The following is a 27,884-nucleotide window of genomic DNA, read 5'->3' on the forward strand; positions in this document are numbered from 1 at the left end:
CCAGTCTGGGTGGGCCAGGTCTGGTCCATTGTGTGCTTTCACTGTAGAAAATGTCACCACAGCAGACTCAGCGAAGGTGATCAAGTAAAGGCAGCTCTGTGGATTCTTCTCTTAGGGTGGGGGGGTCTCCTGAAGACAACAAGGTTTGATCCAGAGCCTGAGTGGCTCCCAGAGGATCTTGTGTTGGACTGGCCTCTTGCAGTGGCATTGGGGGAGTGGGCTGTTAAGACATATTTTAAAAAAAACAAAAAAAACAAAAAACAGATTACAATTGGTTCTAAATTGGTAATTTGAGTGTTAATCATTAACTTGTCTCCATCCACCAATCAAGCCAAGGAAAATTGACCCACTTCTGGTTATCAAGAGTCAACAACATACCTTTACATGCAGCACATTAATACAAGTACAGGCATGACCCATCTTCCTACCTAATACATTTAGTATGCATTGCACATTTGCCTGGCCCACCTCCTGTTTGTGTCCTAGTAAAATTGTTTTGACTATTAAACACACTGCAGCACAGCAGTTCCCTTTGTAGTCCCCTATCTCTCTACGGGATATTCCACGCTCTGATTGTCAGTCTGAAGCTACGTTCACACTACAGGTTTTGATGCTCAAATGCATTTTTTAAAAGAGAAATCCAATTGTTTTTGCGTGGTTGTTCACATTATCATTTCAATGCGACCTTCATCACACCTTTGTGTGAATGGTATATGACATGCATGAGCAGAGGAGAAAAAACAATGTCACGCAGTGTGCAGAAGTAAATATGGAATTGGGACCACTGGCACATTTGGAACTGGCAAAATTATGTTCAATTGATTAATGCAACGTATTGATAATTCGATACTGCCACATTCCCCTTCCACCGTGCAGGAATCTAACATCTTTCTCACTTTTGTGAAGGGGTATTACATGTGGTATTACTGTTCAGACCGAGGTTGCTTCGACACATTAGTCTTTTCTTTTCACGTCATTTAAGATCACACGGTTTTGACAGAAAAAGAAAAAAAAAAAAAAAGAAAAAAAAAGGAAAAATATTTGTATTTGTATTTATGCCAGACAGATTAACCCAGTAAGTCACATATGGGCAAACGATTGGAGCTGCAGTGTCTTCTGTAACCCATCTGTATCTTTCCTTCCCATTAGCTCTAGTGTCAGTAGTGTGAATCTGATTAAACTACAGAAGTATGGGACCAAACTATTACCTGAAATCTATAGAAAAATATAGTGTAGTAGTTCAAGGTAGTGCACCTCAATCCACAGTATGTTATTCAAAAGGAATACAAGATAAAAAAAAAAGCTAAATATGTACATTTTGAAGGCATACATTCAGCTTTGACTCTCATGGAATCCATAAAATCAACAAGGAATGCTTTCAAAGTCCTCACTCTGACCCACCCTCTCCCACACAGTGGTGGGAATTTCTTTCTGAAAAACATGGTTATCCATTTCTTATATATCTTGTTGATATAAAATCTTGGGAAAAAGAAATTAGTATCTGCTGGCTTTGCGGTCTTATAGATGAAATGGTGAGATGAACTTTGAGGCATGACTGCGCTCAACCTAAACTGAATGGCTATACTTTTTGATCAAGTGCAGCTCAGTGACCCATGTGATGAAAAACAATATTGGATCAAGGTTTTCCTTGCCCAGATGTGGCTTACCAGGGCCTCCCTGCAGATCCAGACCTGGGGCCTGGTCAAACTTGGCCCAAAAGGGTGACATGGGGCTCCCCTTCTGTGGACTCAGGCCGTACCGTTCAGGTGCAGTGTGAGCTGGGCAGCGGCCAAATAGGGGACCACGGTGGTCAGATCCTTAGCTGCAAAAACCAGGGACTTGGAATGTCACCTCTCTGGCAGGATGCAAAGGAACGTGCACTGGCCAGGTTGAGTGGAACCGTCTAGATATACTTGGACCCAAGTATATTGTCCTTGGCTTATTGCCTTCTTAATTTGGTGCCTGTACATTCGATTCTATCCAGAAAGGATAGTTTCCATTGACGTTTGGATGTGGGAATTCCTCCAGACTGTATGCATATGCACCAAACAGAAGATCAGAGTTCGCACTATTTTTGGAGGCCTAAGATGGAGTGTTGGAGAGGACTTCCTGGGAATCTCTTGTTCTCTTTTGGTGGTTCAATGCTCACATGGGCAATGACAGTGAGATCTGTAGGACTACAATTTGTCAAAAGGCAAAGCTCTCAGTTTATCACTCCATCTTCATTCCTACCCTCAGCTATGGTCATGAGCTGTGGGTAGTAATTGAAAGGACAACACTGCGATTACAAGCAGCTGATATACGTTTCCTCTGCAGGCAGGCTGGGCTCTTACTTATAGAGTGAGAAGCTTATTCATGAAAGAGAGGCTCAGAGTAGATTTACTGCTCTTCTGCATGAAGAGGAGCAACATGAGGTGGCTCGGGCATTTGGTTAGGATGCCTCCTGGACCTCTCTGCTGAGGTGTTCCAGTCATGTCCCACTGGGAGGAGACCCCGGGAAAGACCCAGTACAAGCAGGAGGGACTACATTTCACAGCTGGCTGGGGAGTGCCTCAGGTTCCTGTGGGACAAGCTGACAAATGGGACCGAGAAAAGGAAAGTCTGGGCTTCTCTGCTTCAGCAGCTGCCCTTCGTCCCAACCCCATGTAAGCAACAAGAAAATTGATGGATGTACTTTTTTACCCATGCAACAAAGTGCAGTTTTTAAAAGCTCAGTACATGACTATGATTTCAAGCTTCATTTACACAAAAACAAAACAAATCAGCAGTGTCCTCACCTGTGTGCGTATTGTCTGTACTGGTCCTCCCTCCCCCTCCACAGCAGCCGGTCCATTAAAACCCTTTCTGCCTGAAAAACTCCACTTGCCAAAGTGGCTCTCATAGAGTAGTCCACTGCCCTGACTAAGGCCAGCCCGCTGGCCTACTCTGTGCCCAGAGTTCTCCAAGAGACTTGCTGGGCAGAAGCGCTCTGGGCCTGACAGAGATGGAGGAGCCACAGAGCTGCTGAAGGAGAGCTGGGAGCTGGAGAGCTGCTGACCCAGCAGCCCCTGGATGGAGGATGTTCGCTGTAGGGATGTGAGCAGGCTTGCTTCCATTCTGCCTTCTGACTGACTAAGCAGAGCCAAAGGGAGAGGTTGAGGGTGGTGATGCCAGCTCTGGGTTGGGCCAACAGGGTTGTCTGTACCTAAAGTGGGAAAACAAAGAAAAAAAAAAAAGTTAATTTATTAATTCTTAACTTGTTAAGAAGGGTACATAATATTCAATTTGCTTGGGACTTGCAGTACAAACATTGTACTTTGTACATGTTTCAAATGTCCAGCTTTAAACTTGTAGAAGGAACAGACCATACACATAATGCAAAGCTGCTTTGAAAATAGACCTTGGATATCACTTGCCCTGACAATCCATTCCTGTTGAGATCTTACCCATGGAGGGCTGGATAGTTGTGATGGGTGGCTGGGGAAGGCTAGAGGCTGGCGTGCTTTGAGTGGTGTGTATGGCTGGGTTAGTGGAGATGGAAGTGGAGCCACCTCCACAGTCTGAGTCCTCAATGTTTCCTCCACTGTTGCAACCAGCGCCACACCCTTTCTGCAACCTAAACACACATTTGTTAGACCTACAGTTGCTGACAGATTTGTGTGTGTGTATGTTTTTTTACTGCATCAAGGGATGAACGTGTACCTGTCCCAACTACTGATGAGCCAGGTGTAAATGTTGTGTGGGCTGACCGGCCCTCCCCACACGGACCGCAGCTGGCTGTGCCCCCCAGCGTATGAGGTTGTGAGGGGGGACACGTAAATAGGATAGCCAATGGGCTGGTCGCATGACGAGTTAATCATATTCCTCAAGGCCTGTTTGGCGTTCTGAATGCTCCCCCGTTCTGGGTTACGGTTGCGTAGGAAAACCAGCTCCTGCTGTTGTCCTGCCCAAAGCCCACGCACACATTCTCTGTTCACCTGTAGGGGGCAGCACAGAGCTAAGTTAGGGCCGGAAAAGGACAAACTACGATATTAGACAACTAACCATCTAGCACAGTGAAGAAAAAACACTTTCAATACAAAATGCTGAGTTTAATCTAAAGTATATATTAAATCAGTAACAAAGAAAAACATAAGTCAGTTCAACACTACAAATAATAAAACAAAGACCTTGATGACTCTGAAGCTGAGGAACCTCTTGTTGAGCATGATGATCTTATATTCATCACTGCCGTCATCCATGATGTGACGCAGTGCAAGCAGTGAAGGCATGTTTGCTAGAATAGCACTGCGCCACACCGGGTCACCTTCATGTGATATCAACATCTTCTCTTCGTTGGCGGTGATGGCGTCATAGAGGACCATTGGATCCTCATACTCATCTGGAGATGTAAAGTGGTCCTAGAAGAAACAGATTTTATCCATTTTCTCCATTGCAAGAATTATATCAGAAGTTTTAGCTTGTTTTTTTTTCCATTTACTTTGGGACCCTACCTGATGCAGTTTGAGGGACATTCGTACTCCTGGTGCCACAACCCGATTCAAAAGGTCCATATCTGCAAACACCCATTCATCCCTGGGAGATGTGATGCGGAAGTCTCCTTTAAAGAGTGCATGGAGTCCATAAAGAAATGGCTCCAAGCTGTAAAACAAAGAAAAATCCTTTTAATAATGCTTGCACATGATGTTAGTATTAGCTGTACTGACAGATGTGTTTAACCTCGGGGTGTAAAAGTATGCCAAAATCATGTTTCAGTATGTACTTTGGTTTTAAAGTCAGGTTCTGTAGTTTATTTGTGCAGAAAAGGAACAAATAACTTAACTTTGATGCAAACAGGAACATGTTTAATTTAAAATGAAAAACAAAAAAGAAATCTGCTTGCAATAAATAATCCAATATAATATTCTTAAATAAATAATCGTATATGGCATAGACATATGCCTCTTCTTTAAATAGCCACTATCTCAAATATATATTGTAACAAAGGGAGGGAGGGCTGTTTCTACAAAAAAAATAAAGATAATTCATTCCAACTTGTCCAAATATTATTATAATCCACAGTTTAATGTTTTCTATTAAAAGTAAATTGTTAATTGTATGCTATAAAAGATAAACATAGTAGTTGCAAGACTATGACCTAATTGGTTAAAACAATAAAACATTGTTTAATAGGCATAATTTCAGATAGTCGTATGCCTTTGGGAGAAAAAGGCTTCATGTGTCCCATTTTGATTTCGGGAATGAGCACAGTTCATCCAGAAGGAGTTTTCAGTGACCGTGCACTACCATGCGCATGTGGGAGTGGCCAGGGTGATAGGGGGAAGGGTTCTTAAACACAGCTCAACAAGACCAGCACATTGCCCAGTCTTATCTACATCTCTTTGTCCAATAAAAACTTCACTGGGAAGCCAAAGTGCTCCCAAAAAGGAGATTCCAACAACAGAAAAGGGTCTTCAAGTTCTGGTTTCTCCTTAAACCAGTGACCAGTGTTGGGGAGTAACAAATATTTCAACAAAATTACTTTTTAAGGGAACAAAGTAAAGTAACACTTAAAACATCAGTAACAAAATCATGTTACTAAACTGTAGTTACGCTTGTTCCTGCATTACGCACGTTGTATTTGCCGTGTCTGCTGTTCTGATCAGTTCAAGTGCTGCATGCATGCGCTGCCTGTGTGTGTGTGTGTCTGTGTCGTGGCATGTTGCCATAGAGATGGAGGTGAGTGAGGTAAGTGCTCATGTCTTCACTTCTGGACTTCATATAATAAAACAAAATGGTTTATAACTCACTGGAGTTTTCATTCTACTTAAGTTTTGTTATTTGACTTCACAGATCAGTGGAAAGAAACTTCTCTGTTGTAACAGCTGATCCTTCTAATCGATCAGCTACTGAGTGTAATCATTCCACTACTGTAGATCTCTCAGGACGCTGATGGCAACAAGACATTGTATCACAAATACAAGCAGTGTGCTCAGTGAAAACCACAGAAACCTGAGCAGAACAAAAAAAAAAAAAAAAAAAAAAAAAAAAAAAAAAAAAAAAAAAAGTGATGCACAGCATGTCAGCTGCGTTGGCAGCAGAGGAATTTTGCTGTGAGACACTGTGTGCTGAGCGGTGAATGTTTTGCTACAAACTTTAGTAACAAACACCACAGAGCTACGGTAGTTCCATCAGAGTCCTGTGTCTGCTTAACCACTGCTGGGTGAAGTGAAGGGAGTTCACCCTGAAGCTGGCTGCAGCTTCTCCTTTCAGCCTCCTGAGCTGGTTTGGAGGCAGAAGTTTAACAGCTGGTCTATCAGAGTTTTCAGATGAGGCAAATATTTAGATTTAGCTCTAGTTACTGACCCCTGATTTAGTATGTTAAGAAACGTAAAGTACCGTAATGAGGAGTGATGTTACTTTTCAAATGCAGTAACGAGTAAAGTAAATGCGTGACAATTTACCAAATAACGAGTGAAGTAAGTAATGACTTTTTGAGCAACGACCCAAACACTGTTTTGTCACTAGCCCTAATGTCTGCTAATCATAAGCTGGGCTGAATTCTGTTGTTGTTTAGAGAAAGAAAGTACAAAGCCGTTACTTTTCTGTAAGGAAACGTTTGGTACGCCTCGGTTCTGTACAGTTACACCGCAGGTATAACCAGATGGTCTTACCTTGCAGACATACTGTGGGAAGCTGTGCCCAGAGCTCTCCTTCCCAAAATACACAGGCCAAAACAGAGGTTGACAAGTGGGGAGTCTCTTTCACAAGTCACCGGCTAAACAAAACACAGTAAAATAAATCAAATATTTCAATTGTCATGTACTTCATTAGTAAATAATGACAAAGAAAAAAAAAAGCCCAGACTAAGACAAAATTTTAAAATCTCATCATTCAGCCTAAAGAATGAAACCTGTGTGTGACAGCTGTCTTGTCATTGTATAAAAAAGGTTCATTCAAAGATAAGCAGATACAATCACATCTCTGTTCAGTTTCAATTTTTTTTTTTTTTTTCATTTAGATGATCCAAACTAATCTGGAGTGGATTAATATGCAGCAACATTCATTTAAAATAAACTAAAACCATAACTATTATTCAGAGCTCAGCCAATAATCAGATCAGAGGTAAAAGAAAAAGCCAACTGCTAACATGGCCCATGAGAGATTTCAGATGTTGCAGAGTCTCACCGTTTGACGCCTGCTGTTGCAATACTGAATCCAGTCCAGGTAAACCAGACAGAATGAGGAAAGGGTAATGCCGGACGCTCTGTGATCATAGTCTTCATCAATGTTCAAGTTGAATGTGGGGTCACTGTCTACGTAGTTAGGCTCAAGACAAGGTCGTAGAGCCTCCTGAACGGTCTCATTAGTGAGCCACTCTTCAAGCTTCAAGGATCGACTCACATAGTAGATGATGCTCTGTTGGTGTAAATAAATCCAAATAAAAAACAAAAACAAAAACAAAACTGTTTTACTAAGACTGAGGATTAGAAGAAAGATGTGCACCTATTTCACATTGTTAATTTACTTTCCAAATTAAAAACTGCTTAGTTTTTTTTACTCATATGTCACACCCCTTTGTCTTTATAATAAATTTGTGCCAGTTTTCTAAGAATTTTGTCCTGATGTTCAAGAGGTGTCTCTTCATGAGATAGAGACGGACAAAGACTGACAGGAGAACAATGCAAAAATAAAGCAAATGTCTGCCACTCTGCAGTCAGTAAATACATTCATCAGAAGGTTAGAAAGTCAAGTGCACATATATTAAAAAGCACAACACCAGAAAAGAGTTCACACAAAGGCATACCTTGACATAATATGTGATGAGGATCTTACGAAGGTCAAATACTTGTAACATGGAGGCTGCATTGTTGTCACTGATGCTGTATCCCTCTAGTACATATTTGGTGGCAGCCACCTCCCAGGCCAGCCACCGCTGTCCAAAAGCAGCATTGAAAGACAAGACGTGGGGCAGATGACCTGGTTCACAGCAGCAGCAGCCTTCATCCTCCTCCACCCCCTCTGTGATTGCCTCTACCTCCCTCTGCTGACAATAGGTACCTGGACAGATGTGAAACAAAAGGATCAGTAAAATTAAGCAAAGTGAGATTTTATTGTTGTTATGCAAAGTATCAATGCTTACTAATAATTTTGTGATACAAAATAAAGGCAGGACTAAGCATTATTTGTGTACACAAAGACATTTGTATAATAAAAAGACAACTACGAATTTTAGTTTCAGCTGAATGGCATCCTCTTTAGACATTTCTCTTTTCAAGAATTAAAATGTACGACAAGAACTGACACATTCCTATTATCTATAATGGTACTGGATGAAGCCAATTTAATTTTTTTTCCAAGAAGTTTGACCTTCAGATGACATTTTTTAAATGAGTCCTAACTGTGGTACAGCCCCTGATGCGACTATTATTCTGTGATGTTTCCGAGAAACCCAAGTGAGGTGTAAGCAAGATATAGTGCATCAATTCAACAAGTCTAAATAAGGACGAGTTCTTCTCCAAGTGTAACCTGTGGCTGACCTCTGAACTCTAGACCCCTCAGCTGGAAGGTGACCAGACCGTTGCCAATCTCAATAATGTGCACAAGAGCGTTGAGGTAGTCGGACGCAAGGATGAAACAGTCGCCTGTGCTGTAGTTCCCCCAGCGTCCAAGCAGCAGGTCTCCACAGAGGCTGTGCTGCAGAGACCGTGTCAGGTGCTCATAGAAAATAGAGTTCAAATTGTTGTCATCAGCACCTTTGGGGAAAAAGAAACAAAGATGGTCAGCATTGAAGCAAAAAGAATAAACAGGCCTCAAACAGAGATGATTAAGAGTGACAAAGGAAAAAACCACAGCAAACCTGGGTTGCGGTCTAACTGAGTGGCAAGTCTGGTGTTAGAATGATCAACCCGCTTTGTGCTGCAAACATAACATGAGCGTTATATTTTATGTATCCTGATGGGGATGAGCAGTGGTCCTCAATGTGTAGTTTTAACTAAACACTTACTTGTAGTCTCGTTCCCAGAATTTTACAGGTCTTGTATACGACGTCACAAAGACAGCGCTGCCTAGAACTGGGTTGAGAGGAGTGGAAAAAATGGCAGAAAAGATGGCTTGTACAAAAAGTACAGCAGAGTCTGAAGCAACACTGGTTAAGGACACATCATGTTTAATGTCTTTAATTCAATCAAAATACTGTTTAATTCAAGAACTGTGAGAAAAGTGGCTTTTCGTTTCAGATGAAGTCAATCTTACATCTGGTCTACAAACAAAGAATTTGAAAATTTTGTGATTATTATACCAAAAGGTGGAAGCGTTTTTTTTTGGTTTTTTTTTAACAGTCACATATCCACACAAATTAAAGGATACGGGGCACAGCAAAGGGCTGAGCAAAGGCATGAAAGGCTGATCCCCAGGTGATCTGCCAAGGGGCTATGTAAGTCAACACAAATCGCAGCTTGTACAGCAGGTCCCACATCTAGAAAGAAAAATGATAAATCAATGTCTGACCCACATAGTAAGCCAAAGAACAAGAGTTCATGTGTCATCAGAACATGAAAAAATACAGACATTACTGACAACAAGTTTGTCAAGTAGATAAAATATTTTCCACCAAAATGAATGACTATGCACTCTAACCTTGCTGAAGAGAATGGACATGAAGTAGTAGTCGATCAGGAAGGTCTCTGAGAAGTGTGGATAGTCACAGTGAAAGAAAAGTGTTGTGAAGCACAGCGTGACGTACTGCTGTGACGGGGTGCAGAAGGACGAACGCAGCAACTTCATGCCTGCTACTGAGATGAAGAGAGCTCGGCTGCTGAGGGTACACAGATGGAAAATGAGACGAGAAAATTAGAGCCACATGCTGAAATACAACACACAAACTCAACAGCATCAGGTGAATGTATGTTCAACTTGTTACTACAGCATATGAACCAGGCATCTACAGTTTGCTTTAATGAAACAAAAGCTGCACATCAACAAAAACCAAAAAGATCTTTCGCCAATGATCTGCTTTCAATTTAATTTGAAACTTGTGGTAAAAAATAAATAAAAGAAAGGGAAATATAAATTCAGTAGCCTTCCAGTCCTCCAATTAAAAAAAAAAAAAAAAAAAATCACAGATCACAGGTCCAGTGTACTTTAAAAAATACCATTTGATAAATAAACAAACAGAACTAAAATGCATAAATTATAGCAAATAAATGATGGTTGAAGGAAATGTCATGATTTTTCATGATATTTACATGAATTATTTAGACAAATATATCCACCTTCACTGATATCTTACAGACTGGATGTTGTAGGTAAAGAAAAAAAAAGGAATCTGATTTGACATATTAAATCCATCAAGTGCTACTAAACACAGCTTAAAGCCTGGCAGGATGTTCAACATATATTAATGTTAGGTTGCACAAATCTGCATATAGCTGACAAACAATCACAGGGTGGAAGATTAACAACAGAAATATGTATAGATGTGATAAAGAGACTAAGAGGATGAAGAAAGCCTTACTAGATGTCAAGCTCTTTATGGTTCTGGCCCACTGTCCGAGCTTCGGTTGTTAGGGAATTCAGCACCACAGCTGGGTAGATAAAATATTTCTCCACACACTGAAGCCATGCATACAGCTTCTCAAACCACATCAGCTGAGCAGCATCTGAAACAAAGTGGGGAAAAAAAGATCATGAACAACTTTTGAGAACATCCATAATTAAGTCTGTCCTTTTCTCTAAAATGATTATAGTATTTCAGAAAGAAAAAAGTATTTCATGCAATGCAAATCAATGTGTGATTTCCGGAAACTCTGGTCATCAATAATGAATCAGGGGTATACTCAGGAAACTGCATTATGATTGGAAGAAAAACGTACAGTAAGAGACTGTATTTTTTGCAGTTATTTCACAAAACTGAGCTAATTCGTTCATTTTTTTATGCGTTTATTTTTAACATAATTAAATTAAATGATGCTTACAACCAGACAGTTGTTGGTGACAGAAATATAAACAGTTCACAACAGAACTTGTCCCAGGGATCTCACCACATTTTATTTACTTTCTGCAACTTATCCTGGGATCAATTATCTAAACATTACAGTTGCTCACACTGATTTTCCATTTTATACTTTAACATCCACTTTGTCTTTCAAGTGATGATGAAACCCAATCAGACACTCACCTCGGACCTCAAACTGACTGTACTCTTTGGAGCGCAACACAGGGTGAGCCAGGCAGAACCATGGCAGCTGTTTTCGAAGTTGAGGCAGGAGATAGTGTGTAATGAAGCCTACAACTCCAGCCAGGATATACAAGACAAAGCTAAGAGCAGGCTGTGGGTAAAGCAGAAAAAAAAGGAACATTTGCATTACAGACAGATTAAATATATTAGATAGAATTAGATAATCTATTAGATAGATGAGAGAGAATCCAACTAACTTGAAGAGCAATGAAAACTGTGCTGGCACTAATGGCGAAGGTAATCACAGCCATGAGGGGACACATTACAAGGTCTGAATGAAGAATCTCCCTCTGCAAACAGACAGTGTGAGTTTAGTTTTAAAAATTAAAGGCATCCTGAAACTTTTGGAGTCAATGCAGGTAAGTGAGCGGCAATCTTTACCACGGAGTTACGCAGTTTCTCTGGGAGAGGGTCTTTGATCTCAACAGGGGGTTCTTCTGGTGTTCTGTTTTCCAGTTCTGGAAATAATTTAGACCGGACCAGTGACCTGATAAAAAGGTACGATGCATACAAAAGTAATTAACACAAGTACAGCAAAGGCCTACTTCACAGGCAGTGTTGTAAAAAACACATCAGCAGCAGCATCTTTACACACCAATCAAGTGACATTTAACAATAAAAAAAAAAAAAAAAAAAAAAAAAAGGTAATCAAAATGTTTTAAATCAAATATTAGACTTTAAAGCTCTTAACCTTGACCTTTCTGAAAATTGTATTAAAAAAAAGCTCACACAATAAAATTCATAGTTTAAATATGGTTAATAAAATCTGAATATGCTACTGACAACCTGACAGTAAACACTGACCAGAGGATTGTAGGATCACTGCTTTGTCGGCTGAGGTGGTAGGATAAGGCCAAGAGTAGGCCACAAAACACAGAGAACAGCACTGGAACATGGGCATCCCCCCACGGGGCCTTATATGAAGATATATAAAAATTAAACCAATGAGCGTCAATTTCAACTAAAACATTTATAAAACTGGAATATCATATTTCAAACTTACATTAATTGCACCAAGACAAAATCCATACAGCAGAGCAGCCACCAAGATGCTGCGCAAGAGGCTGAACAGAGATGACAGGGGGCTAGTAGTAGCTGAGGAGAGGAGAGGTGGGGATTACTCAAGATTATCTAGACAGTGTATACACTAACCATCATGTAGGGCAATCTCCAATTTTATTTAATTTTCTATATATATATATATATATATACACACACAGCACTACATCACAACACGAGTAAAAAGAAGCACTCTGAGAATGAAGACCTCGGCCAAGTCATTTTAATTTTTTTTCCCCCTGACTGTGGGCATTATTTTTGAGTCAGAAGCTCTAATGGCAAAATTATCACCATCTTAAAACAATATAAAATCCTTAAAAAAAAAAAAAAAAAAAAAACTTTCCTAGATCAAGGCAATGATCCAGATCAGCCAAAGACATTTGTTCCTTACTCCATTTCTGAGATTTCTTGAAACAAGCATAAACTACAATAATTTTACCATCCTACAAAACGGGTCATTAAACATGTTATGGTCATGTGTTTATCCTCTCCTATCTATACAGCACACAACGAATGATGCAATAAACACATGAGATTTTAAGTGTGTGTGCAGCTTCTAAAGTAAGATCTTAAAAATTCTGAGAAACCTAATTCGACTTCTTGACAAAGTAATAAACATGATCATGTCTGTTTGTAGTTATAATCTTACCAGTTCCACCAAAAATGTGCATGTCGATCTGCTCCAGCAGACACATCACAAAAGTATTAACCTGAGGTAGCAACCCAAACAGGAAAATGACCGGGAAACACAAGGCAAAAACTGTTGGACAAAAGAGGGATGGAGGGGAAAAAAGTCTCAGAATGATTCTCAAACATACTGCAGTAGTTTAATGAACATATCTGTACAATTTAGGGTTCTGTGTTGCCACTGCAGAGTTAAAAGCAGGTATTTGTCAGGAATGTTAATTATCTGATGGCTGGGGCCTTATACAACGCCTAAGAAAAAAAATAGTAAAAACTAGTAAAACTAACCAATCAGCATATCCCTGACACAGAGCATAAAGTGTGCAGAGAAGAAGGTGACACCATATAGGGAGAAAGGCTGCAGACTTCCAGAGCGCCCGGATAGGTCGAAAATCCAGATCATCACACAGCACAAGCAGAAGTAGACCGGCCGACTGTACACAATGATCCAGTTATGGCCCTGTAAATGAGACAAAGCCATTTATGGTTCGGCCACAAGGTGAAATGTTTTGTTTTAGTTTGTCTTGTGAATATATTTGAAAATATAGTAGATGAAGTGAGTACTTACATGCATGGGAGAGGCTGCATCTGGCTGCACACTCTAAAACAAAGAGAAAATAAATATAGTTTTAAATAATATTTATAATAATAAAAACAATAATACCAATAATAATAATAATACCAATAATAATAATACCAATAATAATAATAATAATACAGCAAGCTGATACATGTTTTGCAAACATGAGGAGAGCACTGTCACATATAAGCTGAAGGAGAAAGAAGTTGTATGATGAAGCCTGATTTCTAGTAATGAAAACCTGAGATTAATTTGATGAATCTGTAATTTTGTTACAGACGCAACAAAAGTGTCTGTTTCATCATTTGAACATACAATAGTTAAACATTACTGTCGAACAGACAAATAGCTGTCTAATAATTTTGACTTTAAAAAAAAAAAAAATTTGTCCTGAGTCCACTTTGATTCCAATACTTTGATCTAATGAAGACAATTATGACAAACAACATTAAATATTCATTCATCGTCCAATTCAGGGTTGTGGGGAACCTAAAGCCTATCCCAGATATTACTGGAGTTTGACACCCCTGTCCTAGATGGATCGCCAGTCGATTGTTCGGGCCAACACAGAGAGACAAACAGCCACTCGTGCTCCCATTTACTCCTTGGGAGAATTTAGAGTGACCAGTTAACCTAACATGCAAGACTTTGTTCAATATAGAAGAGATCCAGAGGAAAGGTACCTTCAGTAAAGAGTACTGGCAGCTAGCAATGACCAGGCAGAACTGGAAGACCCAGATGTCCCTGAAAAAGCCCTGGAGTAGCAGTAGGAACCCCAGGAAGGCCACAAGACTGGCCAGAACAACAGCAAACACGTTCTCTCCCACACGGCGGTTCCTGGAAACAAAAAGCAGAGCAATCAATATCCCTGCAATAGTAAGGCTTCATCTCCATTGTCTCATTACGGTCAATATTAAAATGTTATTTGTCGAAGTATTTGCAACAAAACCTGGACAAAAGTCTTTGACCTTATGGGCATCAGACCTACTGAAAGGGGTAGACTACTGACTTTCAATCGTTAGTAAAAGCAAGAGTTGAACCGTAATGAATCTTTGTAGTCGTTTCAGTGAAACATGCATTTGAATGTAGCGACAATATTAACCAGCAAGTGGAAGCAAGATGAGAGTACGAAGTGGAAACTTCCAGTACCAGCTGCCATGTTTGTGCATCCGCTTGCTCCATGTTCAACTCATTTAACTATAACATGAACTGATCAACGCAAGTTAGTACTAGTTTTGTATATCTCATTTTACCTGTCCAGTAAAGCCAGAAGAGCCAGTCGATCGTATCGGACCCTCAGCCATTTCCCAGGTAACACCCAAAAGCGATAGTACTGCTTCGGTTTGGCCTTCTCTTCAATCATTAGTGTATTTTCATGGGACTCTTGCAGGGATTCATGATCAAGATCAAACTAAAGGGAAGTTGAGAAACTTGTGATTAATTCTAATGGTATTAATTACCACTATGGCACTATACTTGGAATAATCTGCCACATTACTAACCTCAGGCATTTCCAGAGGCACCCTGCGCACCTGCATACCCTGTAAAACCACTGGTCTGGGCTGGAGTATGGACAGGACCGGTGCCCCTTCCTGGACCTCAGTGGAGGTGAAGCTTGAGGATTGGGATTGCCTCTCTCTTTCCCTGCAACAGTAAAATATTATGGCCTTGCTGCTGATTTGAATCTTTATTGGGAAATTAACTTGTGTAGTCTTGATAAAAACTGAACTATTTTCTTTAAATTATTTTGACTTACTGAACTGGATCTTCATAGCCACCTCCAGCAGGTCCAAATGTATAAGACCTCTTCACCCCTGTTGAAACGTTAAGAAAACTAAATCACAATACTTTTCACTGGGAACAATAAGTAAAAATGGCAAATTTGAGCATTTCCCATCCAAAGGTTGACGGCTGAACAGAAAATAAAATGAAAGGTAATCTTGTATGGTGATCCTGTCGCTATTTTGCCATCTTTAATGCTTTTTTTTTTTTATGTAAAGCACTTTAAAATGTCTTGTACATGAAATGTGCTTTACACATAATCTTACCTTGTTTGGGGAAGTGAAAATAAAACTAAAAACAACGTTTGGTCTGGCAAAACCTTGTTGAGCAACATTCCATGGGTTCCATTTTCCAGTCTGTGTGAAATCATGTGCTTGTATTGTATTCAGTTGTTTTCTCATCAGTGTTTTAGTGTGAAGCAGTCATGGTGTTTGGTATAAAATAAAGCTTGAAACAAGCTTGCCAAAAAAACAAAACACTCTTCTGAAAGTGTGCAATAATAGAAGCTTTACATCCAAAATGAACACATGGTTCAATTTATTACAGGCATGTAGACAGACAATTTATGAAGCTCTTAACTGAGCATCAAAATATAGAAGAAATGGGATTTTTCAGAAATCCCTGATTTTTTAAAAAAAAATACACACAACCATCTCAAGAGTTCACAAAGAATGGATTAAAAATGAAAAGAAAAAAAATTTAGTGAGCAACAGTTTTCCAGACAATAATGTCTTATTGATGTCAGAGACTGGACTGAATAGATAGATTACGGATAGGCAAAATCAACTCAAATAACCACTAATTACAACCAAGTTGTGCACAAAACCAACTCTGAAGGCACAACATGTTGAACTTTGAATTAAGAAACAATGGGTGCCCTTCCTGTCAGGTAAGAACAGGAAAATGAGGCCACAATTCATAAAGACTCACCACAATTAGTCAACAAAAGATTGGAAAAATGTTGCCTGGTTTAATGAGTCTCACTTTCAGCAGCAACATTTAGATGGTAGAGTCAGAATTTGGCTTAAACAACATGAAAGCGTGAATCCATCCTGCCTATGGTATAATCCTGGTATAATGGTTTGGGGGATATTTTCTTGATGCACTTTGGCCCTTAGTACCAACTGAGCATCATTAAACGCCACAGCCAATCTGAGTTGCTGACCATGTCAATACCTTTATGGCTAGAATATACTACTGTAATCTTTCGATGGCTACTTCCAGTCAAATAACTCCACACCACATAGCTAAAATCATCTCAAACTGCTTTTTTTTTTTTGTACATTGATTACTGGAATTCCCTACTGGCAGGTCTGCCTGCATGCTTGGTCACACCTCTGCAGATGATTCAGAATGCTGCAGGATATCTGGTTTTCAACCAACTCAAACGGGCTCATGTGACTCATGCTGCTAAACACACTTCCCTGGCTTCTAGTCACAACACGCATCAATTTCAAAGCTATGCTTCTAGCTTACAAAACAATAACTCAAACGGCTCCTGGCTACCTTCACTCCTTAATCCAGAGCTGCACTCCCTCTCTACCAATGAAAGACGCCTTGTGTTACCACTACTACGTGGGACTAAATCAATAGCCAGACTCTTTTCCTCTGTTGTTCCATGATGGTGGAATGACCTCCCAAACTCTGTCCAATCTGCAGAGTCCTTGTCTACTTTTAAGAGCAAGCTGAAGACTTAACTCTTCAAGGAGTACTTCCACACTTAGTTTAGCTATATTTGTAGGAGTTGGAGTATCTAGTCCAGCTCTTTGCAACAAATATTGTGGAATTCATTCTTTGTAAATTAACATGGGGAATATTATGGGGTGAGAAAAAAAAGCCTGTAGCACTACATGTCAACCCCTGCGTCCAACTGGACACGCAGTAGTCCACTAGCCTTCCAATGATGTCCTCAACTGTTTGATTTAATGCTTGTGGTGTTCTCACTCATTTGTTAGTCGCTTTGGATAAAAACATCTGCTAAATGACTAGAATAGAATACCTGTAAATGAGTTTATGGTACCCCAATGGTCCCCACAGTCCCCAGATCCCAATCTAATGGTGCACCTTGGGGATGTGGTGGAATGGGAGATTTATATTGTGGATGACCCAAATGTTTTAATACCTTGTTAAATTTGTGCCATAAAAGATTAGGGCACCTGTGAAGGTATAAGAGGGTCCAACATGGTCCTGGCCAGTGACTGAATAGTAAATGAAGTTGTAATTAACATATTTCTTTTTTTTTTTTCTTTGGTGGACTTAATGGTCATAATTGGATGTAATTCATTTAAAAACAATGTTTTAAAACGCTATAAAGTTCAGGGGTTAATGTTCATGCCCTGGCAATGAACTCTTTTTTCCAACATATCAAAAAAGCTCAATCAACCTCATCAATAAATTTGGACAAGAACTGCAATATTCATATTTACCACAATGTCACAGTTTTCAAAGCTGTTGACTCACCACTCTCATCATAAAAATAGTGCACTGCCCCTTCTGATGTGTCGTCAAATGTAGAGGCCTCATGGATGCCACTGCGGGGCAGCAGGAGTGAAGACGCAAACTGTAATGCTGAGGGAAGTGTGCGGGTGCGTGAATGAGAGGAGGTTCGAACACGCTGGAGATCTTGAAGGCTACAAATGAAATACAAAAAATAAAATCCATATTTACTTTGAAATGCAAACATCTAGCCTACACAATGTATTGCTGAATCCTGTATGCTCCAGGTGCAGTGTGTTTGGTACATTTATGCCTATTTTTGAAAATTTGCAGACAACATGCTTTATTACAGCCCTGTCCATTTTTTAAAGCACCTTATGGAAAGTGTCAGCTTAAACCAATATTCATGTCTGCTTAGCTGACTAACCTGGGTGGAGATCCCATGGTTGATGGAGGCGGTGTTGGGTTGCTCCCTGCATTGTGTCTCCTACGTATGGCCTGGGTCCTCTTAACACTGCTGACTGATTCTTGTTTGCTCCCATCCTCTGGAACTAAGGCTGAAGAAGGGTTATCGGTTACATCAGTGCAATGGTTCACATTACAGTGCCAGTAAACACGATGCAAGGCATAGCTGCAACAAAACTGGACAAACCTATAGTACAATAGCCTGTGACAAAATACTCTCTTCATTGTGTAAACCAAGCACTGGCAACCAATGCAGTGTGTACTTTAAATAGTTTAAATGCACCCATTTCCCAAAAAGTTTGAGTGTTGTGTTAAATATAAATGAAAGAAAAAAAAACTATCAGTTACATTTAATTAAATAACAAAAACAGAAAAAAATGTAAAAAGAGATATTTCCTTTACTAGGTTAATAAGAAACTTAAGCTCAACTTGAATTTGATGTCAGTAACACAAAAAAATCCTGGAAATACAAGTTGTACTAAAATGAAATAACTGGGACAACATGTTGAACTACTTTGGTTAACTGGCAACAGGTCCATTGCTTGGACCAAAAATCCACCTGAGAGGCAGAGATCTCCGAAGTTAAGAGGAGCAAACAGTTCATCAATCACCTGACCAAAACTTAAAAATAGGTTGACAAGAAGCTGCTGGATGCATTTGATTTGAATCAGCTGCGTTGGTAGAGGGAAACAACAAAAACCTGCTGGATACTGGCCATCAAGGACTGGAGTTTGACACCCCTGGTATAAACCATGGATTCATTTTCAAGCTCCTGCCTATCAAAATTCATTAATAGGTAGATTTGGACTTTTTTAACATCTACAGGGCATTGTATCTTTAGATTCTAAGACTCTGTGCACAAGGTACATGTGAAAAAAAGTGATGAAAACTAAATCTTTAAACTTTTTAGGAAACAAAATTAAGAGGCATGATTCCATCATAGCGATCACTGTACTGGCTCTGGAACACTTCCAGAAACCATATTATGTGAACATAGCTCATCTTGCCATCTGCAAATCCAAGTTAAAGCTTGATCATGCGAAGAAAAAGTCATATGTTGGCAATTCAAAGTTTGTCAAGGAAAGTTATAGACTGACAAAGTTTTTTTTTCGAATCATGGAAACCATGCCCTCTGGAAAACAAGACTAGCTGGATCATGCAGCCCATCGTAATTGCTCGGTTCCAAAGCCTGCATCACTGATTGAGTCATTTAGAATATTTTAATACACATGACATCCTTAGGTTTTAAGGCACAATGGCTTTGACTTTAACAGCAAAAGTATGGCTAAAAAAAATCACACATTACTACAAGATCCTCAACAGCCTGGATGATTAGTTCTCAAAGGCTGCCAAGATCAGAAATAATATGACCTGTGTTTTATGGCTGAGATTCCAAAAACATATGTCTTGTTAGGTTTTCTGATTTGCATTATAGCCAAACCTGAAGATGATTGTTGATTGGTTTCTACTGATCCAGAACCCTCCCAACAGTACAGAAATAATTACCTTGTTGCAAATCCACAAAAAAATATGAGGTGCATTTTAAAGTAGCAAGGGAGCTTTTTTTTTTTCACCTCTCTATCTGCCAGTCATTTATATTTTAGTTTGTAAACTTCAAGGCTGAGTCAGACAAATAGATTCCAGCTGTTATGAGCTGCCTAAATGAAATGTTTACACTGAAACATGATGACCCCCATTAATAAAAGCTACTAACTTACGTTCACATGTTGAAAGATACAAACTTTTTTGGAGTGAATAGTAGTAATGCAAGAAGGATAAAAATATTATATTAACATTATATTGTAAACCAGATCATAGCAACACCTCTAAAGACTTGTGCAATAGGCACTAGACATGATGGTCCATCACTTCATTTACTTCTCTTCCTACCCTAATGTGTGCATGACTCTGGAACAGGGTAAACTGGACTCATTAGACCATATGACCGCCCTTCAATGCTCCAAGGTCAGATCTTTATGCTTCCTAGCAAATTAAAGCCTTTTTCTCCATGTAACTTCACTGATTAATAGAGATGCACAATATTATCAATGTCAGTGTTGTATTGGCTGATATCAACTTCAAAATAAAATACAGGCGGTCCTTAAGTTAAGCGGTTCTCAACTTACGTTGTTTTGACTTTACGAAACTCATTAAATAAATGTAAATTAAAAAAATTAAAGCAAGTTTCCAAGTTATGAGGTTCCATATCGCCTCTCACGGCGCGTGGAGACTGAGACGACACCTCAGTGCGTGGAAATTTATTTCATTTTAACTGAAATGTCTATTTTAATTGCCTGTATAGTTTTCCCATTAATACGATCTATAATACACGTATTTAGATAGTTATTTAGTGATTAAGGGAGTATTTGGGGGTAAAAATCCATCTTAACCAGAATTTCGGGTTACGCAGTAGCATAGGAACGGAACTTGTTTGTAAACCAAAGACCGCCTGTATTGGATATTGGCCATCCCATGGATTTAATTAACAGATAAAATAAAAGGCACTAGGATAATATAATCAGCATCTTTGGATTATGTAGGGTCAGCTCTGGAAGATGTGCTTACGAGATCAACCCTTCCAAAAAGAAACACTCTTTGGACATATAAATTATGGTTTGGATTAGGGCTGGGCGATATGACCTTTTAGTAATATCCCGATATTTTTATGCCATGTCACGATATACAATATATATCTCGATTTACCTTAGCCTTGAATTAATGCTTTGGTGCATACAATCACATCAGTAAGATGATTTTGTGTCTCCATTAAAACATAACTGCTCATACTGCATTAAGATATGCTGATTTTAAACATTCATGCCAAAAGGATGAAATTGTAACGAAGCAAACTGATCAAAACCGTATTTATTGAACAGTTAAAGCAGTGGCAGAAACATATCATTTTAAACCAAAATAAAGTGCCTTTGCATGATGTAATAAATGCAACGTATGAAAATATGTGCTCTAGGGGGGGACTTTTCAAATGATGAACTATTATAAGGCTTTGCTTTATGGATACGTTTTTGAGTTTTCGTGTATTTTTTTAATCGCAGAGTTTAGCGTAGACATCAGTCTTATAATACAGGTAGAATGTCCTCGTATCGTCTCCAATAAACGGCTTCAGCCAGCTTTTAATTCAGGATTTGATTCCCACTGCTTTCTGTACTTTATAGAGACATGACTAGCTGTGTCACACACACACACACAGTGGATGAGGTGAGTAAGTGACAGAGGCTGTGAATGTAATCAAATATAATTAATTATTTTTGCGTGACATGAAAAACTTTGCAATTTACATCCCACTCTGTAATCCAGAGCGGGGTCAGTGGCGGATTTGGCTGTTCATTGTGACTGTAGGTGGAGTCGTGCAGGTTTCCTCTCTGCTCCTCTGACTGGCTGCAGCTGCAGCCGGAGCGACTGAGTGCTTTAGGACGGGGAGAGACTCTCGTTCCTGACAATAACTTTACAATATGCGCTTTAAAGTCAGTCGCCAAAACACCAGGAAAGTCTCCAATAACTCCTGTAAAAGTTGCTAGATTTGTCGCTAGTCACTTTTCACAAAATGTCGCCAAATTTGGCGAGAAAGTGGCTCCACGCTGCCTCTTATGACGTAGCACATAGCTCACGTTATGTATGTAACTAGGTGCGCTTACTTTAACTCTCTGTGCAAAGCGGTGCAGAGTCGAGGAGGAGTGAGAAAACCCCGCCCACAGCTAAAAACAACTGCGTGACAACAGGATACTCGAATATGACGAATATAGGCATTTTCTATATTCGCACAGGGGACTAGCAACGATATATCGAGTATATTTGATATATCGCCCAGCCCAAGTTTGGATTTGGAAATTTTAAAGATTTAAGCTGATCTGAAAGAACCTCATTTCTGAATATAAAATCTTTCATTGCAAAATGTTTTAATTATTAAACTAACAAATATATTTATTCAAGGTAGCCGCATCCCCCCCAGGGAAGGAGACTGAACTAGATCTTACCCCACTTCTAAACTAAACAAACTGATCCACTTTCAGGTCTCAAACCCCCTACATAGAGGAGAGAAGAGATACTCAACAGACAACTTCTTTTCCCTGACATACCTTGCAGATAAAGACTTGGTTTAAATGCATTCCCGATGAACCTTCATATACAGGTTATATTCTTACAAACGTGAGCTTATTTTCATTTTAAAAACCAGGACTAATTTCATATCCTCATACAGTGCATTCTCCAAGGAGTGTTTACATGTTTGATTATTTTTATCAAATATTTAAACCACATTTCTCTTTTATGACTGCTGGATCAACAGACAGTAGAAATCAAGACTTGTTTAGTTAAAACTTTAGTCAATTTAGTTGGTTTATTTCAAACATTTGTTCTTCCAAAAGAACATTATAGCAGTCTTTTAGCAATTACTGATTGTGCATTTAATGATCTTGTTTGAATGATTGATCATTTTTTTATATATGCAACATTTTAAGGGTTTAATGTTAAACTTACACAGATGTTTTTGCAACTGTTTAAGTCTGATATTCTGACAAAGAGGCCATTACTTACTAACCAGGAATAACTAGACAGACTTCTTATATGCAAATTAGGAATGAGAGCTTCAGCGAAGCTCGAGAAACTTGGACCATATGTAAATCCTGCCTCTTTTGGGTATGTGTTTCCAAACTGAAGATGAAGCTGTCAGAGGTGAGATCAGAGCAGAAATAAAGAAAATAATATTAACTAAAAAGAAGAGTTTGTAGAAGAGTTGAAGAGAATGGAAATAAGACAAAGGTAGTTTAAAGGCTCTGAGAAGGCCTCAGACTTCCAGCTGTGGAGAATGAAGGACAGGTCTGATCAAGAGAAATGATCAGATATGGATTGAAAGGATACCACAAAGTATTCTGTTTTCCTCCCCTGATGTGACATTTAATTTTTCCTTCATGCTAAGCACTACTCCTGCCCTCCACAGCACAAGTAATTAGTAATTCCTTTTAGTAATAGTCAGAGCAAACTCACTAAGTTTTTATTTTTTAAAGTTTTGTCCATCGGCCCCCCCTTCTTCAGTTCAAGCTGATGAACTGAGATTGATGGACAAACCTTTACGGTTTCTCAGGCACCACAGCAGACAATCCATCAGCTGTCACTCGCCTGTGAGTTCTGGATCAATCCCGTTAACGGGTTGAAAAGGGGTTTGTTGCAGATCCAAATTGAACCTATTCTGACGAGCGATTCCCTCTCATAAATGCAGAGAAGATGGTTGGTGTTTCTTGGTGATGTGAATTAGCTTAATCTTTCCTTTCAGGCCTAGTTAGCTCTGTCTTCATTTCCTTAAACATTAATAGTTTCTATTGCTAAAAGAATGCTACTGGCCTCAAAAAAGTAATGCTTGCTGGAATTGAAGCAAATTGAATTCAAACAACTCCCTGTGGAGTTTACCGGCTGATAACAGTCCTAATGCCCTATCGTCAACTACAAACACAGACTTCATCTGCATTAGCTACATGGGCCTGACCTGATGCAGAAGCCGTGCGAGTACAAACCAGCATCTAGTCTTCTTGCTACCAGTTGGAAGCTGAGAGCATAAAGTTTCTGCCTCCTTCAGCCATTGGAGAACAGGATCAACATTTTTTTCTAGTGACAACAGTCTTTTGTATCAGTTACCTACAGTTTTTTTGGACTCCAATTTGTTAACTTCTTGGAAAAACGTTCTGATTGGTGATTGGTGGTCAGGTAGGAGAGGCTATAATGTGCATACAAACATGGGCAACATCTATCTATTCTTCATGCATACAACACAACACAGGTCAATAATCTGGTTCAAATCTGTTTGAATAGGAACATGTTAAAGACAATAAGGGCAGACGTGTTAAGGAAAAAACAATAACGCTTTCAAATGGTTATATGGTCACTAACCTTTTCTTGTTTTAGAATAACCATAAAGACCGCATTATTGAAATTTATTCTATAAAGATATGAAAAAATCTTCCAAGCAAACCACAAAGAGTGCTCACATAAAAGCTTCAGTGGCAATGATCAATTATTTAAACTATTTATATCATGAATGAAATTTTTTTTTATGAGATGGATTTTCAAAATCTGACAAAAAAACCAAAGCTTTATCCCGGGAAGAGATTGTCTATATGACCCATTTTTAACCTCTGATTATTAAACCAACTTACCTCCTCCTACAGCTCCTTCTTCAACCTGTTCTCCTGCTCTCCAACCCATCTGGTTGCCAGTCCAAGATCCTCCAAGAGAATCAAGTCGATGATGATGATGAGTTCCAGGGAAGCCATCAGTATGTCCAGTGCGGGCTTCCAAATCAGACTTAGAGATAGTAAGAGTGCGGGGTGCTGGGGTGGAGGTTGAGGGCATTGACAGAAGAGTGGAGGGCACAGCTACTGTATTGCTCTGGCCTCCACCTGCCCCGTCCATGCTTAGCACTCTTGCATGAGTCTTAGCACTAGCCGTGCTAGAGGATCGCTGAGCAGCACGAGGATGAGAGGGGCCAGCAGTTTCAGGTAAATCCCCCTCCCTTGGAGTGGGCAGTTGAGCAGCTGTAGAGAGAGGGGATGTAATGCCAGTGTTAGCAAGGTCTGGAGAGTAGCAGGAGGTAGAGGAACTTGAGTCGTCATCATCATCGTCATCATCATCTGAGCTGTATCGACGCTGAGAGCCCAGGCTAGAACCAGCACTCATATCACTGCCGTCATCCTCATCGCTGGAATCCTCAAACAAACTTTCACTGTAAGCTTTGGCACCCAATCGGTTGCGTACTGGGATGTAATCTCTATGTTGTCTATGATTGTGGTGACGCCTGTAAGAGCCACAGTCAAAACTACTGCTGCCTGCTCCTGCTCTTCTCCTTGGAGCTTTCCTTCGGCCTGGCCTGCGGCCCATCCTACTGCCACTGGCCCGCAGCAGCTTTAAGTCTTTAGGGCGTACAACCTGTTGAGCTTGGAGGACAGGTTGGTCAGACAATAAGAATGGGGTAGAGGATATAGGCAGAGCAGGCTCAGAACACACTAGACCCAGGGCCAGCCCTGAAGGCACTGAATTGGCCTGCCGAGGTGGGGGCAGAGGAGGAACTGGGACATTTCGGTCTAAATCACAAACTTCTGAGCAGCCACTACTTGAAGGGGAAGAGTTCTGTAGAGGAGGGGGCTGTGCAATATCAGAGGGGAGCAAATCGTCTCCTTCAACTAGTGTCCGATCTAACCCCTGACTGACAGAGAAGTCTTTGGAAGGGGAGCGTAGTAACACACTGTCTGACAGATTGTCAGTATCGCTGCCACCCTGTCCTGTTGTATCATTTGTGTTGTTGAGAACATTTGAACTGATTGCTGGTGCTGATGCAGATATCTGTCCATCTGCAGGTTGTGGCTGGCTGAACGAAGGACTTTCCAGCTGAGTGGAATCAGTTTTTTCACTACGGTAGCTGCTTACAGTACTTAGCGTCTCACGGTCTGTTGTAGCCCCACCTGCACTAAAACAGCTATCTGTGGATCCAGCTGCAAGTGCTACCCCACTACGGCTGCCTGGGTGCTCTGTTCCTGGCGCAAATGCCCCTGGGTCAAGACCTAAACCCAGGAGATTTTCACTCAGCTCCTCACTTAAGCTGCTCTTAATAAGAGGGCTAAGGGGAGTATCTCCAAGGCTCTCGGATTCAGCAGAGGGACCAAGTGGAGAATAAGCTCCCATCCCATTATTCTCAGGACTCTGATGAGACAACTGTTCCGGTAACTCCTCAAACGGTTCCTTCTCGCCTCCATCTTCTTGACTCGAAGGTGAAGGGGGGATAGACAAGCAGGTTCCAGGCTCTTCAAGTCCAGCTGACACTCCAGATACTCCCATGAGAGCAGGAAAATCTCCTCCCAGTGACCCCGCATGACAGGACTGGACCCCACTGGTAGTCCCTGTGTGATAGTGTGGGGGAAAAAAATTGGTTAAAATTCACTTTGAAAAACAGTGACACCAAATTCTACTTCAAAGACCACAGAACTCTTAAAGGCCCCCTATACTCCAAACTGACAAATGACCACTGGACCATTGGCGAATGCCTGTTTCTCTAATATTTTTGGTGTAAGCCTGCCAACGCCACTGCTGGGACTGTCTACCTCCAATTTTTTTCTCTTGATTTGATTTGGCCTTTAAAATAAATGTCCCATCCACTAGTGAAAGTGCTCAAACTGCTTAGTTGATCAAGTCAGCAAATGAGTGAAGAAGACAGCAATGAAAGCTAATGGCTAACTAAAGAACAAAAATGCTCGTTTATGTGCTAGTTTGTTTGCTTAGATCAGGGCTACTCAGTTTGATCCAATGAGGGCCTATGAGGAGGGGTAAGACATTGATTAATGTGTAGTGAAGCTCATTATTGATTATTGAATAATGTCAGACTCACTTAGGGTGTCCTGGGAACTCTGCCGCAGAACGTCACGGTGGGCTGACGTCACAATAACATTATTGCTTCCTTGCTCCCTCATCAACTCCTTGATGTCTGTGATGAAAGGAAGATCACACAAAAAGCGAACAAATGTGAAAATCAAGTATGTATAAAAATATAATGAGCTAGTATGCTGACTGACAACACAGAATTCAGATGCACACCTTGTTTACCTCCTGCATCCTCCATCTGGGGTAAGAACTCCTGAATAATAAGAGTAGAAAAAGATAAATCAGTTAATTCATTAATACTCGTTAACTTGGCCATGACAAAAAAGTGGAATAAAATTAAAACTCTGATCTGGCAGATTAGCAGAGAACTCCAAAGCAATGCTAAACTACTGTTGAAAGCATATATAATAATATGAATTTTTATTATTATTTTTTTTTATTTTTTTTATTATTTCCTCTAAAAAGTAAAACCTGAGGAACAAAAAAGGAGGAAGAATGAAGACAACATGCAATTATTTAAAAAACAACAAAAAAAAAGAGACACCAATTCTCACCGACACCTGGTTCAACCCAAACAGAGAGTGCTGGGAGCTACAGCGCACAGGGGGTGTTGAGTTAACCTTCCGAAACACAGTCATCTCAACACCAACATGACTATCCCTTAAAATAAATAAAAAAATAAATTTAAAAAAAAGATTTGGCATTCCAATGCACAGTAAAATTAATAACATTTCTTTGAAATTAGTCAATAAACATCTTCATACCTGTGCTGGTTACCATCATGAGCTCCTGAACCGTCATCCCCTTCTTCTGTCCTGGGGGCATCAGCTGAAAGTGAGGCCTGCTTCTTCTCAAAAATCTCACCAAGGTCAAACATAGCATGAAGCCGGTAGTTCACCACCTTAATGGCAGTGAAAAAGACTGCTACCACAGCAGAGTACACACCTGCCACCACCAAACTAGATGGAAGAGCCTGAGGGAAAGACAATTATGAGACTAAATACAAAAAATAATTTGAAGAATAAAATCTGTAATAATTTAAAAATGGCTATCAAATTCAAATTGACATTTTCAGTGAGGAATTTTGGGACACACACAAACACACAAAAATAGGCTAAATTAAACTGCTGATGTAAAAAATATCCTTACCATGTACAAAAGAAACGGAAAAGCCAGGAGAAATATCCAAAGGTAGAGGTGGAAGCAGTTGGAGAATGTGCTCTGATGGGGGTCCACATACCAGCCACCTGTGAGTGAAGCCCACACCCCTTGCCGCAATATCTGAAGAGCTTGGGAACCCAT

At 40.0% G+C, this 27,884-nt stretch overlaps 1 protein-coding gene across 1 annotated transcript; it reads right to left on the reverse strand.

Annotated features, from left to right (window-relative positions):
• Positions 1–67: 67 nt before the first annotated feature.
• Positions 68–27,884, reverse strand: LOC306761859 (pecanex-like protein 3; the record flags this gene model as incomplete). The annotated part of the gene is made up of 35 exons (XM_079248177.1): positions 68–220; positions 2,778–3,184; positions 3,426–3,595; positions 3,682–3,956; positions 4,149–4,379; positions 4,473–4,620; positions 6,633–6,736; positions 7,147–7,377; positions 7,766–8,019; positions 8,499–8,714; positions 8,819–8,877; positions 8,966–9,095; positions 9,328–9,436; positions 9,598–9,775; positions 10,475–10,619; positions 11,138–11,288; positions 11,395–11,487; positions 11,579–11,684; positions 12,002–12,111; positions 12,201–12,292; positions 12,906–13,016; positions 13,229–13,400; positions 13,509–13,541; positions 14,204–14,357; positions 14,774–14,931; positions 15,023–15,164; positions 15,277–15,334; positions 17,763–17,932; positions 18,166–18,289; positions 24,368–26,104; positions 26,590–26,685; positions 26,796–26,835; positions 27,137–27,242; positions 27,347–27,555; positions 27,732–27,884. The coding sequence occupies 35 exons, from the start codon at positions 27,882–27,884 to the stop codon at positions 68–70; spliced, it is 6,825 nt and encodes a 2,274-aa protein (XP_079104303.1).

The sequence above is a fragment of the Telmatherina bonti genome (genome assembly GCF_933228915.1).
Source record: "Telmatherina bonti genome assembly, chromosome: 10".
NCBI lineage: Eukaryota > Metazoa > Chordata > Actinopteri > Atheriniformes > Telmatherinidae > Telmatherina > Telmatherina bonti.